This window comes from Galleria mellonella, unplaced genomic scaffold (genome assembly GCF_026898425.1).
Source record: "Galleria mellonella isolate WM207_F2 unplaced genomic scaffold, CSIRO_AGI_GalMel_v1 utg905, whole genome shotgun sequence".
NCBI lineage: Eukaryota > Metazoa > Arthropoda > Insecta > Lepidoptera > Pyralidae > Galleria > Galleria mellonella.
The window spans coordinates 2,637,890-2,657,876 of record NW_026442174.1 but is presented as its reverse complement, the minus strand read 5'-3'; the positions used below and the strand labels follow the sequence as shown (position 1 = coordinate 2,657,876).

Below are 19,987 nucleotides of genomic sequence, written 5' to 3'. Positions count from 1 at the left end.
CCCTCAAACAGCGCTTCCTTTACGACCGAGGAAATCACCTCAACCTCTACGTTATCTTTAACATTAAACACCTGTTCTATATTGTGCGTATTTTCGTTTATTTCTGCATGTGATTTGTTTACGTGTTTTGTATAGAAATCTTTGTAAAGTATTATATTTGTAATGATATTATTAGATATGTTTAGATTTTTGCTATTCAATTACTCTTGATTATGATGTACCCTCGAGGATAAGGATAAAGGATATCTTATGTCTTATTAATACTCCTAATCTTAAGTCTTACTTCTATATGATGTAAGTATCTCTAATGTAAATAGAAGATTTTAGATTTTCTATAATTCGAATTTTTATAGCAACAGACAATAATATTAAATTAGATATATTTAGTACGCGGTTAAGTTTGTTTCAGTAAAGCCCCAAAGATGATCTTTCTTTTTATAAAATCTTTACATTTACTAAGATTTACTACTAAAACTTTTGTTTGTAAATTGTCACAGTATTGTATACCGCTCTATCTGTTAATATTGATAGGTACTTCTTTTCATTTTGGGTTTGCTAGAAGAGAACTCTTGTAGAAATAAGCTCGCCTTTGTATACATTACATACACATCAAATTTCATTTAAATCCATTTAGGTCTCGTTTATTAGTTATAAATATTATTAATTACCTTATTTATTAGTTATATCTAAACATGCGAACATTTTTCAAACTTTCACATTTGTAACTGAATGATTTGTTGAACACAACAAAGAATATTGGTACAGCCATTTAAAATTTTAAATTGCATTTTCCCATATTGACCTGTATCAAAATTAAGAGGTTTTTAAAAATATCCATAAGAATAAGAAAAATTGAGTACACATGTAAGTGAAATTTTAGTCGCAAAAATTTGTTTTTTGCTTTGTTTATAGAAAAAATGAGAAATTTTTTAGAGATAAATTCTCTCTGCGAGTACTATAAACCCAGATAGTCAAAGGTATTTTGTCACTGTTGCCAATGTGGTGAAAGTAACATGCTATTTGTCCTCATTTTATTGAGCATATTCGAATCCAACATGGCAGGGGGTAAGCTGACCGCTGTTTTTCGGGTCAATTAAATTGGTTAACAGTATTTAATATATTATGAAAGCTGGTCGGAAATAGAATTGACGTGCAAAATTTTGGTGTCGCCCTAATTTGAGTCCATGAATACCAGAGTATCTTACTTAGGCTGTTAATTGTCAATAAGATAGTTATTTGTTAATAAAAATAAACTTTATAATACATTTATTTTATAATAGAAAGAAAGAGAAAGAAAAAAAGGCAAATAAAAAGGTAAAATATTCAAGTTGTTACTGCTAATCAATATGGAACCTTTTGAGTCTGAGTTGTTGACTGAGCCACGATTTGTTTTCAATCTTATCTGCATCATAAAAAACTTTTTAGTTAAATATTAATCAATCAAGTTTTAGTACTTGGACACTTTTTTTTTCTATAAAATTAGTCAAACATGAGCAGGGGCATAAATTAGAGAAAGAATGAGGCTGACATGTTATTAAGATCAGAATAGAACTTTTATGCTCAATTTTATAGAACCAACATTCATTTACAAGAAATAAAATCAACAGATATTTAAGATATGTCAGGTATCGTAAATTTTGTGTTTTGTTACGTAACTGCAATATACTCACAGCTCGTCCCGTCAATAAAATGTAGTCACCAAGTTTATTATTCTCAATATGGCTTTTGAAGTCTCGAACATTGTCGCGTATACATCATAAAATGGCATTCAAGGCTCATTTGATTTTGAAACGGCCTTGACACGAGCAATAGTTTTAACATTTACACATTTGTTTCCAAATTAGAATCGCCTAAGACAATGACTTCTTTTTTATTATGAACATCATTTGCTCACTGCTGAACAGTACACAAAGAAAAATACTATTCATCTTTATAGGTGAAAAAAACAACATTGTCTAAAACGGAAATATTATTTTTTAAATTATTTATTATAAAGCAACTATGGTCATTTAGTATTTTTAATTTTATCTTATTCATAAATTGATTCTTATTACTTTCTCTATTTAATTACTATCTGTTTAGTAAATATCGAATAAAGTTAACTCGTAAAGTTAACCATTAATTTTATAGAGCAGTAAGAATATACGCGAAAAAAAAATAAATGATATTGAACGGTCCCATTAAAATTATAATCCAACTAGTTAACTTTTTAATGCGTTTAAAGACCCTATTCGAGGTCGACTTAAAATCATTGTCATCTATATCATCAATCAACTCGCTATCTATAAAACAATAACTGATTTTATTAATTCCAGTCTAATAATACACTATTACATCTAGTAACTTTATATTAAGCTCAATCGTCAACACACTTAGACTAGTGCCCTTGGCGAGTCCCACTAATGACTTACCATGATTAATGGTTTTACTAATTACACTTGTGACAATCAATGTATCTTTATTGAGCTTTTTGTAGTGGCCACTTATATTAATATTAGAGATTTTTACATTATTAATGAAACAGTTTATTGCTTATATGAAGATAACAGTATCGTATTTTTGAGTATTGAGCTACCTTCATTTGAAAATATTAGAGTGATAAACCTAAAATAAAATGCAAGCGTTTAGTTAATTGATTTAGATTTTTTTGTAAAATATTTGTAACTTCTGAAATGACTAGTGAAATGAATCATACTATATTTACAAGATAAAAGTGATAATTTACATGAAAGCAGTCGATAACTGTTGTTTATCCGAAATTTGATAAAGTTAAAATTAATAATATTTTACTAAATAATTACAATTAACCACTGCCATAGTTGTAAATTTCCCTTAATATAATTAAATAAACGGAAATACTACGAATATATTTGTAAACTTTTTATTTGATTGGTAAATTAATTTTGTCATTATATGATGATGTAACGGTCCATCAAGTCCCAAGAATCACCAGTATCAATGTAAGTACTAATTTAATTAGTTTCATAATAGTACTTGCTTTAATATACAAGTAAAATACTTAAAAATGGTTTTCCATAATCTAATTTCAAGTCCTTGATTGGTAATAATAAAATTTTTTTTGAGGAATTTTTTATCTGTATGAATTAAAGTTGTCAATCATAATATACAGAAAGTTAAATCACTTTTATGAAAATTTTAGTAAAATATATGATTTTTTTTAAATCTAACTACATATATAAAATGTGATCCACCAGTAGAATAAGACTTCGTATCTTATAATTTTATATTAGAGGCTAAATTAGATTTAGCTCGTGAATTAGTAAATACTCATATTTATGAAGACATATTTTACAAAGGTACACTTGATAAAAGTAAATTACATCATAAAACGAATTATATTAAAGTAAATTATGTTAAGATTTTATTACTCATATATATGTGATGCATTCAAAAATGGAATTTATATTACATAATAAGATATAAATAATTGTCAATGTACTGAACATATTAGACTCCCTTTTGTAAGACAGCGTGAAGATGTAATAACATTACTATAAGAACCGCTTTGTCGACACTTAAATTCCAAGAAGCAATTAAAGTAGCAATAACGAAAGATTTTAAGCACGTTCGCTGAGTAATGTCGAGGCTGTAATATTAAAACTTATATTACATAGTACTTACAGAGTAGCGTAAAGTACCGGTGAACAAAAAGAAAACTTTAATAACACGGGTTTTAAATGTCTCAATATAGGCATGGACGTTAGTGTTGGTTAGTTTATTCATATATTTGTATAGAATAAAGCCAAATTTTAGTTTGTTATTAGAGTTTTTAATTTTGAATAAGAAAATTCCATGGGAAAATGTTGCCCCTTTGTTTTTTTTTATTTAATATGTCACTGAACTCACCTTCTCTCCTCATGCCCATTTTGAGACATTTCCTCAGTCTGCAGTATTGGCACTGGTTTCTATGATGCTGATCGATTGGGCAATTCCTGTTGCCCCTGCACGAGTATGTCAGGTTTCTCCTCACGGACCTCTTGAAAAATGATTTGCAACCTGTGGGAGAGATTTTGATATATGAAATGTATGGTGGTTCTTTTATGATGATTAGATGCTTTTGATCTTTATTGAATTAGAAACAAACTGGATTTCACATTTTAATGATTAAGACTCTCTATAACTTGAACTTGTTTTAGTTGAAACTGAAAAAGTTTTGAATAAATTAATTTGTTTCTTGAGCATTTGTCCGAAAAATAGAATAAGCAGCAAAACAACAAATAATAATAAAATTGATAAATATTTCCCTTGTTTTGTCTATCCATTAAAATAGTTTATAGGCAGTAGTAATTACTTGTTAGTTAAGCTTGTTAATACATTTAATGCCATTAGCATAATCCCATATATCAATGGCTACTCGATATCAATAATTTGACGATTCGTATGGAAGCATCAAATCGAAATGAATCTATGGAACAGTTAAAATACCAACTTAACGATCTAAAGACAGTTAAAACCACTATCATGAATATATTAAACGTAAACATTATAATAAGAAACAATTTTAGTTAAACAACAGACTTAAAAGCATGTAAATATTTAATTTGTTTCATGTTTATTTCAAAGGCAATAAGATTGGAATTAGTATGACAACAAAGTGACTGAGAGCAAATTAAATTTGGCGGAATGTGAAAGAATTTGATTATCATTAGAAAAATTATAGTTATCAGAATCGCAGTAAATTATTTAGCAATGCCAATGGACGTTATATAGATGTAATCATTTATTAGAAGTTGTCACGCTAAAAAGATGTAATCACAATTTTTACTAGGAAAGCCTTCATTTTGTAGCCATTAAAAGTTTTGTTTCAGATTCTATGAAATAATCAAATTAATAAAACAATCATCATTGTATCAGCCTTTAATTGTCCACTGCTGAACATAAACCTCCCCCTTGGGGTTTTGCCAATAGTTGCCACGCTTGGCTGGCGGATTGGCAACCGCAGTTAGGCTTTACAGATGTTTTAAGAGGGATGCTGCTGCCCATCTCTCGCCCTCCCTTAGTCGGTTCTTAAAACACCCACTGTAAAGGAAGGGGTGGCCTATTCTATGCCAAGACCACAGGGTTCATTATTAAAACAATACAGCCATAAAATTGTTGAAAATACAACATTAACCATATAAAATATGGATGTTATTATTATTTCTTATAATTTTAAACATTAAAATACTATAATATGCATATTAAGAGTTAGTGTTATTAGAATAGCGTGTTTTACATTAAGCTCCTCACTTGCATGCTTGTACCTCGTTAAGTTACACGGTTATAGTACTTATAATAGTAATATTTTGAATTTTTATAAATTATTATGTGAATATTAGAAATTTGTTAACATGTTGCTTCATTTAATTAGAATACTCAGGAGTTGAACTCTGATTTATGAGACGTAGTCACGATTAGGTATATTCGGTTTGATTAAAAATATTTCCAAAAACCAATCGAATAACGGGCGACAGTACCATATACTTAATTATTGATTGCATTTGGAAGTATTACAACTATAATAGAAAATGCTAATATTATATTAACAATTTAAAAGATGAATATTTATTGTTGATATTTGATTTGGACAGAACAATATGTTTCCTGTTTTTTCAATACGATATCTAGTCATGTTTAGCATTTTAAAGTATCGAATACACAGATATGAGTATTGTTTATAAAAATACAACAAATTTGGTGACAAAAGTGGAATATTTTCGTATTTTCTGAACCTTTCTTAAGGTACCGTTAGCAAGGCTTCGCTCACGTAGCAAGTGAGATAAGGTGAACATACTATATGACTTGTTGCATACGGCGCGGTCGAAACGCTCGATTTGTCGTAATATGAGTATATATTTTATACAGTTATGTATCTCAGTTAGTTCTTTTAAATATATTCTTATGATATAGGTTTAGCTATAACAGTGTCCCTCTAAAAATATCACTAAAACCTAACTCGGTTGTCAACAAGCCTTTTAAGCGAGGCAACTAGTAGGAAAACCCCATTAATAGGGGAGGCCTACGGCAATAGACAGTTAATGGCTGCTATAATGATGATGATGATGATGATATAGATTTATTTTTATTATAAGTGACTTCCGAAAAAAGTGGTTTGTCTTATCATGTAGATAAATGTGACATAAAAATTAACATCTCAAAAAGACATAGATACAGCGACTTTCAAAAGAAGCCGGTGATTTGAACTGATTACAATTATTAAAATTCTATTTTAAAACCGATATGGTTTGCTTATTTCTTGGTGTCATATTCACTTTGGTATAATTGAAGCTATTAACTTTCTTTCCGAAGCAAACTCTTGCTTGTTGCTGAACAAAATTTAAAAATTAGCATTCTAAATTTAAATATGTATTTTAAAAAACATTTTATCGTTTTCGTTTTAAAATAAGAATAGATTTATAATCAATTATTAAATTTGATATTATTTTATCTACTTTTTAGATTCTCGATTAACAATACTATTCAATGATATTGTTAGTATCAGAATAAAATTTAGAATGTGATATAATTTATCAAATTTCAATCTAATAAGAAAAAAAAACAAGTTATAATATCTGTGTTATTAAGCATTAAGCGCTTCAAATAGTAATTACAGTGTAATCTTTTAGACGCCTCAGAATTAGCGTTTGAACCGCAGCGTTCCTCGGCGCGCGTACTCGCCCTAGCCGGGAACACAGTCTCCCAATTACCACTATCGCTGGGAACATCAACTCTTGCAAATTGTATTCCACAGATGATAGCGAGTGCATTGACACGGCGCCGGTATGAAGTGAAACTCGGAACAATGGTAGGGACGAAGATTATTCTAACTTATAAATATACTTTACTTAGGTATAAGAGAAGATTGTCACTTTCTATTTGTTAAAATATACACTTGCTGAAATAGACCCAGAAGGAGTAAGTAGATAAATGTTGCTACATAGCTATATTTTTCTAAGTATATACAAATCCTCAAAGTGGTCCACGTCTAGAATGGGCTTCCCCTTCCTTTCCCGTGAGTGTAGTAAAACGCAACTAAGGGAACTTGCCAAGGAATGAGCGGCAAGCGTCCCTCTCAAAATATTACCAAAGCTTAACTGCGATTGCCATACCGTTTGTTAAGGAAGGTTCAGCAATGTGTAGTAAATAGCCGATATATTATATACGCCGTCAATTTTTTATTGCCGAACATAGCCTCCCCCATAAGGGGGGTTTTGCAATTAGTTGCCAAGTTTGGAAGACAGGTTGGTAATCGCAGTCAATCTTTGGTGATGTTTTAAGAGGGACGCTGCTGCCCATCCCTCGTCCATTAAGTTTTTTTTTCCAATATACTAATACTAAGTTTTTTATACTAACTTAGAATGGCAAACAAGCTGACGGCACACTTGATGGAAAGTGGTAATCGTCACCTATAGACATGAGCAGTACCATAGACATAACAGAGTACACTGTTTCGCCCATGATACCCCCCATGCGTTGCCATTCCTGAGGACTCAGGTGTAATTCCTCTGTACCCAGTAAATTCACGCCATATCCCACCCTTCAAACCGAAACACAGCCATACAAACACAACTGCTTCACGGTTAAAACACGAATGGGACAGAGGTACCCAAGCAATCGACTTTTGTACAAAGTCTCCCTCTGGTTCCCTTAGTCGCCTCTTACGACACCCACGGGCAAGGAAGGGGTGGCCTATAGCATTTCTTCTTCGCTTTTATATAAGTCCACTTTCAATTCGATTTTGATTTTGAAGTAAAACAAAAGAGATTATTATGAAATCGGAAGCTGTATGAGTCGGTCGTCTCAACAAGAGGTCACGTATAATAAAATAAAAGTCATTGATGTGATAATCTCGCGTGCTACGTTTATTGGCCGAGTGACCGCTAATGGTGGTAAATTGCAGTTGCCACTCAGCAGGTCACACTGACCCACATAGCAGGTGTAACGTCACTAATCGTTTAGCCCATTGCAAAACAACAGGTTTTTAATAAAATAAAATTAAATGATCCAAAATCGATTGTTATTTAAGCCCAGTTTGGATAAATGGAGAGTCTTTTTGATCAGATTGGTACTAATTTTGTTATATTTTTATAGTTTTTTTTTTAATAATGGACGGTTTATTTAATTATTGCAGATCCTTTATTCATTACTCAGACAGTCATTATTCTACAATACTATTTTAATCAACCAATGCATGTCCACCTCTAGTGATGTCCCATATCCACTAGTGATGTGATCTTACAACAAATTTATAGCTATTGACTGTTTAATAGAAATTAATGATAAATTAAGATTGTATTAAAAAAAAAACTACTTTAATTGTGGCAAAACCAGTTATTAGGATATAGATTTAAAAACTAAACTATTAAAATAATTTTAGTAAAACTTCTATGAGACCAATTCCTAAGTATATCCTTACAAAAAAAAAAAAGATCAAATTTTTTAATTCGGTTTACAACTGATTGAGTTATAAGGTAAGAAACCATAAAAATACAATTGAATTGAGTACCTCCTTTTTTATAAAGTCGGTTGAAAATGTATACAAATGAATATCTGATCCAACCATAAGACAGTCTACTGATATCCTATGGTAGAATCGGAAATAGTTTAATTGATTAAACGGTTCGATCTATTATTAATTTTATTTAGAGAGTATTTCTGTAACAATTTCGACAAAAATTTAACGGTTACCTTTTTATTAACTATTACTATTACAACGCGGTTTCCACCTGGAAATCGTGATTAATTCTTGACGAATTCTTCGCTATGGGCCGAGTGACGTTGGTGCCAGCGTATATCGACAGCGCAGGCGGGGTTCCGTTTTCACACATAAAAAAAAAATAATAACTAACTCCCAGCAAATACTCCTTTCTACTACTACTGGCTATCCAGATCCATGTCATTACATTTGATAATCTTTGAAACTTCTTAACCGATTTTAATAAAATTTTGTAAATATGTATTGTTTGTATCAACTTGAGAGATAGGTTATTTTTTCCGATCAGACAAAATGGATATAGTAGGTGGTAGTTGAAAAATGCATTTGCCGTTGTAATAAAAAAAATCAATAATTAAAAAAAATTAATAGATTTTTTTGGTGCCGACTGTACCTAGTAAGGCGACTACATACTACTACCACTAACTCCATACGCTATCGTAAGTGGTGTCAACGATGAATCTATATCTTTAAAAAGTAAAATACCATTCAAAGTTAATTAAATTCATCTAATTAATTTGTTAATTGGAGGGTGGGCTGTATAGAAATTAGTTCTGAAATTGATTTAGAAGTATGTCAATTATGTGAGTTCATCATTCACTGGAGTCATCAATCATTCGAAAAATCATTAGCACCTATGATATAGCTTATCTCAGAAAGCCGTCGATTTAATTCTTAGCTCGTGCCCTTGAATGAATATACTAGCCTCTTCATAAGGAACTGTTCAAATTTTTTTCTTATCCTATTTTTTTATGCAACCTAAAATGGCAAACAAACTGACGGTCCACCTCATGAAAAGTAGCAACCGATGCCTATAGACATGAACAGTACCATGGACATAACAGGATATACTGTTTCACTCATGATACCCCACATGCGTTTCCATTTATGAGGATTAAGGTGCTATGCCTGTGTACCCTATAAACTCATTGCCATATCCTACCCTTCAAATCGAAATACAGCCATTTAAACACAACTGCTTCACGATTGAAACACGAATGAGACAAAGGTGCCCAAGCAAATGACTTTTGTACAAAGTCTCCTTCTGGTAAATACATAAATAAATATATTATATTATAATTATTTCGATATAATGATATATAAATTAATGACTTTTATAATTTACATTGTAGCTGTGAGCGTAACTTTATTCACGTGACCGAAGTAAAAAGTGGCCTATATCTTTCTTTAGATCGAATACTAAGTGCATTCCAAATTTCTTAACGATTGATCAAGTCGTGAAGTGTCAATTGGTAATAAACAAACAGACTCACATTCAAATTTTAATATTAATTAGTTTGAATTTTGAATAGTGAATTTTTATAGTATCTCTTAAGTGTTTTTATGTTTTATGTCCCATTTATTTAGTAAAAAGCCTGTAAATTCATGGAAAAGTATAATGGCATGCAACTCAGCCGAGGCAGTTCATAACTGCATTGTGAACTTACCTACTCGGTGTACTTGTACTTACTTATATTTTGCATTTAAAAAAGTTCTCAGAACAAACAAATTTTGCCTTTGCTGCTTCAAAAATAAAAAATATATTTGCATTACACAATGACAGACAAATAAAAGTTATTGCACAAACGTGACACCACGAAGTAAGGATTTTTAAAGAAATTTTGAAATAAAAAAACTAAATCTATTTTTTTTTAATTGAATAAGTATTATCAAAAAATAACTTGCGGCTGACGTATAGGAGTTTCTATTAGAACATAGAAGATCACATTTAAGATTGAAATACACGCATTCTTACTAATATTATAAATGTGAAAGTGAGTTTGTTTGTTACCTTTTGGCGCCTAACGGCTTAACAGATCACTATGAATTTTGGTATACGGGTACTATTTGGGATGGAGAAGAACATAGGCTATCCCGGTCAATGAACTTACGCTGGTTAAATTAACATTAATGTTTTTGATCAAACGATGTTATTATTCTAATTCTATAAATAAAATAATAAATAGGAATATCATCACATTAAATGAAAATACATACATATATACATATATGTATATATAATAGTTTATATTAAAAATTTAATATTATACCCTTATATTATATAAATAGAGTGTTTTTATACAAATGTTTCGAAAAAAGCGGGTCAACTTTTTCATACAATTTTGCGTGATAAATAGTTATTAGTAATTCCTTTATAATATTTATATTTATTTTGTTTTATAATTTTTGCACCTTTTTAATACGCAAAAACTCATTTTATTTATTACATAATTAAATATAGACACGTCGTGTACAGAATATTAATAAAAAAAAACGAGTCGGCTAATTTGACAATTAGCTGACAAAAAGTTGACCCGTTTTGGAGACTCGATGTTCTATCTATATAATTTAAGATTATACCATTGTAGGTAATATTATTTAATTTATTACTTTTATTATTGTAAAGGTAAAATATACCCCTTAGAAGTTACAATAGATTATAACTATTATGCTAAAAAATATCTTACAAAGTAATCATCCAGTAACAATATTATCGATACAGAGTCGAGAAATAACTGCTCTTAATCATTTCATTAAGTCAGACACACAAAACAAGGAGTCTAATGAAAAATTACTCGGTTTAATGACTCCGGCGCATCGACTTAATGATCTAGGTCCTGTTCCTTTTGCAGATGTATAAATTAGAATGAACCGGATATAATGGGAATAATGATCCTCGGCTTAATATGTAATGCGTGTATTCAATTATTTTATCGACTTTACTATTTACAATCTGGATTAATAATTATATTAATAATTAGATTTGTATTTAATTATGTGTTTGTATCAGTTTCCTAATAACTAGTACAAGCTCTGTTTAGTTTGAGTACAGATGGCGCTGTGATATTTGTTTATACTAAGATAATATTTAAATTTGGAACGTAATTATAATTTTAAAGAGCAAAGGGCTGTTATTATAAATCATCATAAAAAAGACATATCGATGAAAAATAAAAACGTATTAATGCAGCATAACGTTATTACATCTAATAACAAGTTATCAGATGCTTTATAACTTGTCAATAGCGTTTGTAAATAGCACATTAAATATCCAATATTTTACAAGTTATTTATAGTTAATAAAACAGTTGACGTGAGAGTAAATCGTTTTTATAGATAAAAAAGCGTAAATTCTCGATTTACGATGTGACAAACTTTGTACAGTGGAGCTGGAGTATGGAAGGCATTAAATTTACAAAATGACCATAAACGTCGTACATTCAAGTGTTTACCTTATTAACGCTTAGCGATAGTACTTATTTAATTCACATAAATAAAAAATTAAAGTGAGTCAAATTTTCATTAAAAAGGGCCGCGTGGAACGGAACGTCTTCGGGTTTGTGAGTTTTATTGACAGGTTTAGTGGCGAGCGAGAGAGCCACACACGCGCCGAACGTGGATTCAATTTAAAAAGTGGAATGAGATAAAAATAAATAAGTTCGGAAAGACACTTATGTTTAGAGTTGGTCGTAAAGATAGGGTTAACTGCCACAGTATCGCGGGACAAAACATACCATAAACTGACCGGTTATAGAGCCTCTAGTGGTGACAGTGCAGATATCGACTATGCTCGATATCGAGAGCGTTTTATCAAACACATTAAATAACTGATACGTATGACAAATTTCTTTAGGTGTACGCTGTTTGACGTTTTATTGAGTATTAATATATGATAAATATATGATAATACTGTATCATAAATTACGTACCTATTAACCGGTTATCCTTTATAAATGTTATTTATGGGTATATATTCATCTATTTGTATTTTAATTTGGATTTTTCGATCAGATATCATAAGACTCACTTTTTTTAAATGACTATTATAATAGATATTGTAGTTTTTACTTCTGACACATGTTTTTTTTTATTTCTACGTATGAAAATAATTTAATACATTATCGACATATAGACACAAGGTCGCATCTCATCACTAAATACAGGTGTCAACTGCGATCACTATTGTCGCTCATGGACGTGAGCATTTAAGTCAAAAGGAGCGCTTCGTTGAAGAACTTTGTCGTTATAACACCTATAAACATTTTAGTACGATTCACTTCGGCGTAAAGTTAGGTTTTATTTAGACAAGGTTGTATTGCAATCGGCGGGAGGTCCAACTGTTAATAAAGTGGATTTGTCGACATCAAAATAACAGTTTATGGTCGCGCCACTAATGCGGTTTATCGGTACACTAATAATCACTGATAGCATTAAACTCTAATATATGGGGAGATTATAGAAAAAAAATAAAATTTGCATTTAAGTGTACCTTAAGATAGGCGTATATTAATAAGTAAATATAATAAAAGTGAAGAATTTATAGACAAATTAGTTGTAGACATTTAAAATTAATTATTGTCAACTTATCTAATTTACTTAAGAGAATTTTGAAATAGATATATGTATATACACCAATAGTATTCATATGACGGTAAGTCATAAAATTGGCACACGTCCTTAGAAAATTCTTGCGAATTTTTCGATCAAGTTCGTATGTATTTTTGTTGTTGTTAACAGTTTCTAATCTTTAAGAATAATTATTACAAATAGACTTGATAAAATAACAAAAACCATACTAGTTTCTGAAGTAAACAATTTTTGCAAAAATTCGCAATTATTTTTATATAGTTTCCACAGTGTAAATACAAAACAAAGAGTAATCTAACGCCTTTATCATCAAACGATTACATGACAATTCAAAACACATTACTTTGTGTATATGCCCGTTAGACTACTAGTAAGAAAGAATTATTTAGACTGTACTGTTATTGTATAGCTATAAACTAGTTGCATAATTGAGACGAATTTAAACAACACTCCATTTATTACAACAATATAAGTCGAGTTCTATAGAGCGCCAATTATTCAGTAATACCTAGTATGCACTCGAAAACTTTACGTTACTTTCTTTAGTAGCCGGGTAAAAACGATATACTATAGGAAAAACAAAACGTAACACTCAAGGCTGCCAACACATAAAAATACACACAAAAACTATCTATCTACAAAAGTTGACATAACAATTAAACCGGTAAAAAATTGTATGTTACAAAAAGATTTCAGTGATATATCTGTCCTTATTCCACAATTGAAATAAATCGAAACGATATTTCAATCGTAATTAAAATCAAATCGAAGCTACTTAGAGCATCAAATATAACATAAACTCGAAAAATATTAGGTTATCCTTTCTTTGACAATCGTGTAAAAATTTGTTACAACATGAAAGTAGAAACGAAACGCAATATTCATGGCTGCCAACACGAAAAAACTAAACGCTCATAACAATTTCCCTGTACACACAAAAGTAGACATAACATAATTAAATTTCTGGTACAAAATTGTCTTATCAAAACATTTCTGTGATATTTCAGTCTTGACAAACCGAGGTCACGACCTATTTGGCGCCAGTTCCTAATCTACATTCAACTGATAACACGTTACAAAATAACACGATAGTTTGTTTAAAAAATTTGCATTGTTCAGATCAAAAACAATCCCATTCATTAACATTTGTGCTGAATCGGAATGGGCGGTTATCGACGAATATAGATTTTAGAAATATATATACTTAGTAATAGGTCGGTACTAATAAAAATATATATATAATGTTATATTTGTAAATACGACTTTATTTTGAAGGCAGTTAAGAGCGTACTTCCTCAAACGAAATAGTATGACTTCATTTCTGAATGATTAGATTAGGTAAAGAGACATTTTTATATTACGTTCGACTCCTATTAAGCTATCAATAATTACTAATGAAACTAGTTTATTGTGTCAAACCTAATTATGGATAAAAAAATAAATATGTATATATAAAATATAATTCAATCTGTGCTAAATTTAAATAAGAAACTCAATTATAACAAAAATTAAAACATAAAAAATATATATTATATCAATCAGCAAACAAACTAAATTATATAAAATTTGAAACAATTATTTCATATCTGATAAAAACAATTTAAAAAGCAATTTTTAGCAAACGCGGTAATTACGCTATGCCACACATTTGTCGTTGTATAAGAAAATTGGAAATATAAAAAAGTGTCTTAATAGTATGGCAGAAGGTTCTTATACATTTTACCCGAGGGAGACTTTGTACAAAAGTCGACTGCTTGTGTATCTCTGTCCCATTCGTGTTTCAACCGTAAAGCAATTGTGTTTGCATGATTGTGTTTCGGTTTGAAGGGTGGGATATGGCGTGAATTTACTGGGTACGGAGGAATAACGCCGTAGTCCTCAGGAATGGCAATGCATGGGAGGTATCATGGGCGAAACAGTATACTCTGCTCATGTCTATAGGCGACGGTTACCACTTTTCATCAGGTGGGCCGTCAGCTTGCCATTCTAAGTTGTATAAAAAAAAATATTTTATATTCATATATATATATATATATATATATATATATATATATATATATATATATATATATATATATATATATATATATATATATATTATAAAGCACTGTCTATATTGTTTTGTGAAGGTATGACTTTAAATTTGTCTAAATCATTCAACGTACAAAAGCACAGGTGTCCGAGCTAGTATCAGTGTTGTGTAAGAGGCCGTCAATGGCTTGCATTGTTAATTATTTTAATTCCAACGCGTATTATAACGACAATACAATGGCAGACAATGGATTATGGGCGATGACATTTCGAAAGATGATGTTAAATTTCAATAATGCTAGCTTTAAAACTGCTAGAGTAAATTTACATCTAAAAACACACTAATTGTAGCCTATGTAAGCAATACTTACATGAATTAAGGAATAAAATAATAATACTATTGTAAAAATAATAATATTATGAAGCAGAAAGTTAAATTTATTTTTTATTTTTTTGTTATATATTATTTATTTAACACTTTATCGCATCAACATTTGTTGAAGAATTTTCGATAAGTGTAGTGTAGTACAAAAGGCGGTCTTATTGCTAAACCATTTTTTTCAGACAACCTGTTTCATTAAATTCGTGTATTTTTAAGCGTGACAATATTTTATATTTTTATAGGTATAACTAGTTGTTGCTCGCGGCTTTGAACGTATGGTATCGTCGTAAACTCTTTTTAACTTATATTTACAAATAACCCCCTTAATTATGAAAACGTCTAATCTCTCATAAGTCTATTTTAGTTTTTGAAATGTTTTGCCTCTTTCTTTAATGTTAAATTCCGAATTTAAATATTAGTTTTATATTATATTACACTGCTTTGTTAATTCTTAATAATATAATTATTAAGAAGTAACGAAGCAGTGTAATAGTTAAAATAACTTAGAAGGTTTTAGTGCTTATGAATAAGGCGGTTGTTCTATATTCGAAATTTCCGCTTCTAGACTTAGTAGTTTTGGCTGTGTGTTGATAGTTAGTCAAGACAGGACAAAACATTTTGTAAATATCAATAAAAGTAAGGTTGACAACAATAGTAATTATTTTGAGTACAAAGATTAGGTATCAAAATAGTTTTGTAATTAAATAAAGCACTGATTGAAGATTTCTTAAATTTTGTATGTTGGTACACTGTTTTCCTTTCCAGAGAAAGTATACCAACACGAAAAGCATAAATAGACACGCGTGTGTACTCTGAGCAAAAAAAAAAAATCAAAACCTTTTTAAGTAAAAAAAAAAATAAAGAACTAAATTCTCAACCCTAAAAATTAAAAAGTTTAATACAGACTCCATATGTGCGCTCCAAAAGGCAAGTTCGTATAGGTTACCGCTTAACCCGTCAGAGGTCAAGGCTGGTCTTTAGGACCACTGGCTGACATAATGGCTTGATGCACTTGATAGAATTATTATGTCATAAAAAATACGTTATTCCTATCCATTTAGTGTTTACGAGTACTTCCTACCAATTTATTTGTTGGTATATTAAAAATAGAATATTAAACTATGAAATGCAAGTAGTTATTATCTTTACTAATATTATACATGTGAAAATGAGTTTGTCTGTTTGCTTGTCACTTTTTGGCACCTTAACAGCTTAACAATGGTTAACTATAACACTATAAAATTTAATATAAACATACTAGTTGGGATGGAGAACAATATAGATTATTTTTTTATTCTGATCAGTGAACATATTTCGGGCACGCGGATGAAGTCGCGAGTAAACGCTAGTAAATATTATATATGTAAAAGTGAGTTTGTTTTTTTTTTACCTCTCAGCGCCTTAACGGCTTAACCAATCACTGTAAAGTTTGTCATACATATGGGATCGAAAAGGACATAGGCTACTTATTATTTCGATCAATAAAACTATCTCGGTTACGCAAACGTAGTCATAGGTAAAAGCTAGTTCTAAATATATTTAATACTACATATAATGCAATGCTATATAATTTTGATACAAATGTATATCAGGCATAAAATTAACCATACGTTAAAAAAAACTATAAAAACCTACATATAACGTCGCTGTGTTGTAAATTTTAAAAACAGAATACATCCATTCCATTTTATACTTGTTTTTTTAAAGAATTAAAACTGCATGTGCAAAAAGAAAAAAAAAACAACTGTAGTCCATTAAATCGTACGAGTACAATCAATAAAACAATACATTTTTTTTGTTTACTTACGCTTGTAAAATATCATAAATCATAAATAATAATAATAAATAAATTGTATTAACTATTTATTAATATTTAATTTAATTATTATATTTTTTATGCCTACTTTTAATATAATTATAATTAAAATAATCAAAAGGCAAAGTACATCTTTAAAATGATAATGTTAAACATGAAAGAAATCTGCTACTTGCTTTATTTTAATTACAGCAGAAAGGTAAAAGTAATTAGTCAAGAATTCCCAAGCGTTTCATTCATTTTTATCTAAAGGCTATCTTGTTGGAAATAATTATTTGGTGACATGAAACTTAATTATATTGACGTCAGTCATTGTGTGGTATGACATTTAGTTACTACATTTTAGAAGATTAAATATAGTTAAATATTATTTAGTTATTATAGCGATAAATATATATTTTTAATATTAATTGGTAAAGAATACATATTTATAGTTTTTAAGAATATTTTTATATTATTTAGTTATTCAAAAGACAGGAAAAAAGTAAATATAAATAAATATAAACAAATGTAAACATTTTTACCTTACTTTTTTTTTCTTTTATCTTATGATGTAAATTTATATTTTAGTAAAATTTAACATATCATCATCTTCCTACCCTTATTCAAATCATTTGGGGTCGGCGTAATATGATTTTATCCATATTACAAAAAGATTTGGTTTTTAGTTTTACGACCGGCTGCCTGCCTTACGTCAACCCTCTTTGTAAAAATTTAACATATATAAGCATCAATTAATATATATAGGTATTTTTATACATCTATATCTAAATAAATAAGAAACATAAGATAATCTGATTGTAAGTAAAGTTTACAATTAGAAGTTAAAATTAAACTTGGACAGCTACCTATTTATTAAATCCTTTAAGTTTGATAAACGATAACTACTATAAAAAAATAACACCTAAAAGTAGGTGAAAAATGTGTAATAATTTAATATGAGAATATTTATAATAATGCATTAGGTAGGTAAATTTGCAATAATACAAGAGTAACAAAGTAAAATATACATGCACAAGCGTTGAGGGTAAATTGTTGTAACTCGAAAATGTCAATTTCTGCGATGGACTAAATTTGCATAAAAGTGAGCCCCCTTATCTTAACAGTCAGGCTGTTTATGAAAACTTTCTCTTATTGCTTTCAAATTAGGAAGCTCCAACTTTGAGGTTTGTTAATTGATATTTTTGAGGTTAATAGGGTGATGATAAATTGCTTTAATATACATTTGTTTGATTACATTTTAAAAAAATTAATAAGTAAATTAAATGGTTTTTCTACACTTAATTTGTGATTAATTATTTTGCAAATTTATTACAGTATATAGTTAAATATGGTTATTAATTTTATTTAAATATATAATTTTTTGTTATATCTTCTATGATTATTATATAAAAAAAGGTTTTGTTATTAATTAGTGATATTTATCGAAGTATTTTGTTTTTAATTATTGTATTTAATTATATCGGAAATATTACCGTCGCAACACAATTGATAGACTCTAATAAGAATACCTGACAGACTTATTTGAATTTTATATTTTTATTAAATAAGTTGATACATCCACGTAAGTACCGAGAAATACGAGTACCTGTAATCCTAATCCACAACACTCATATTTGAAACCGAATATGTTTTAAGCCTACACAACACCGATGTAACATGAAATATTATGTAAACGAGACTACTTAATAGCATATTTAGTAAATAAGTACATAACCGCCATAACACTTCATTAAGTTATATCCCAAAACCGAATCGCACTTATACAGCACATGCCAAATACTTATATGAACACATCACTTTCACTTCACATAATTACGTACCCTCACAAGTGAACTGGCCGTAGTGTTTCCCCGAGGACTTATCCCCGCAGACCACACACTCCACATTCTGCCCTTTATCCGTAGCAGAGGAGCCGCTTTGCGTGGACGCGGCCTGACTCGCGGGAGTAGACGGAAGAAGCTCGTCTTCCCGCCAGCTGCCGCGGAAGCCGAGTTCGAGAGGCGGGAGGTCAGGGCCTCTCGGAGGGCAAAGCCCAGGGCCTCCGACCCCGCCGTAAACTAGCGCTCCGTGCGTGATGATGCCGGTTGCCGTCACAGGGCAGAAGACGCGCGACGCGCTTGTGTGTCAAGGGTCGCGGTTCAGTCGCGACTGAGCTCAGGTCGGGCCAGGGCGCGCCGCTCCGCCATTGGCCCGGTGGCCCGCAGGGGCAGGGAGCGAAGGCCCCGCCACCTCGACCGCGGCCCCCTCCCCGCGGAGGGGGTGAAAATCTTTCAGTGGCCAAGTACGGTTGGTAAGAAAATTTATACTGAACGCATGTGTTTAAACATTCGTTTTTTTTTTGTAATTTTGCACTTACGTATTTTTGTTTCGGGAGTCTTTCGGAATAATTTAAAATTCTTGAATAATATTATAATATTCGTTTTATTAAATTGTATTAAATGTGCATTTATAATTTAAAACTTTTATTTTATGTATTTAATATAGATTATTTAGATCATTTACATTATTAAGTTCTTATTAAATAATTTTCAGAAAGGCGACTTCGTGAATAATATTCAAGATGTACGAATGCTTTTCACTCAGACGCTACCTGAAAATCCTACTTTGTATCAACTTTCCCACTGCCTCCATATTTCTGCTCGGCTGATAGGCACTCTATATACTCAGCTATCTA

General features: G+C 30.3%; 1 protein-coding gene across 1 annotated transcript in view; it reads right to left on the bottom strand.

The window, feature by feature from the left end:
* Window positions 1-19,442, bottom strand: part of LOC113510777 (steroid receptor seven-up, isoforms B/C-like) — a gene marked incomplete at its 5' end in the record, with an annotated part of 119,120 nt that extends 99,678 nt beyond the window's left edge. The window contains 3 exon segments of the mRNA XM_026894313.3: window positions 3,868-4,017; window positions 19,134-19,412; window positions 19,415-19,442. Of these exon segments, the coding sequence (XP_026750114.1) occupies window positions 3,868-4,017; window positions 19,134-19,412; window positions 19,415-19,442 (457 nt within the window).
* Between the last annotated feature and the right edge of the window lie 545 nt (window positions 19,443-19,987).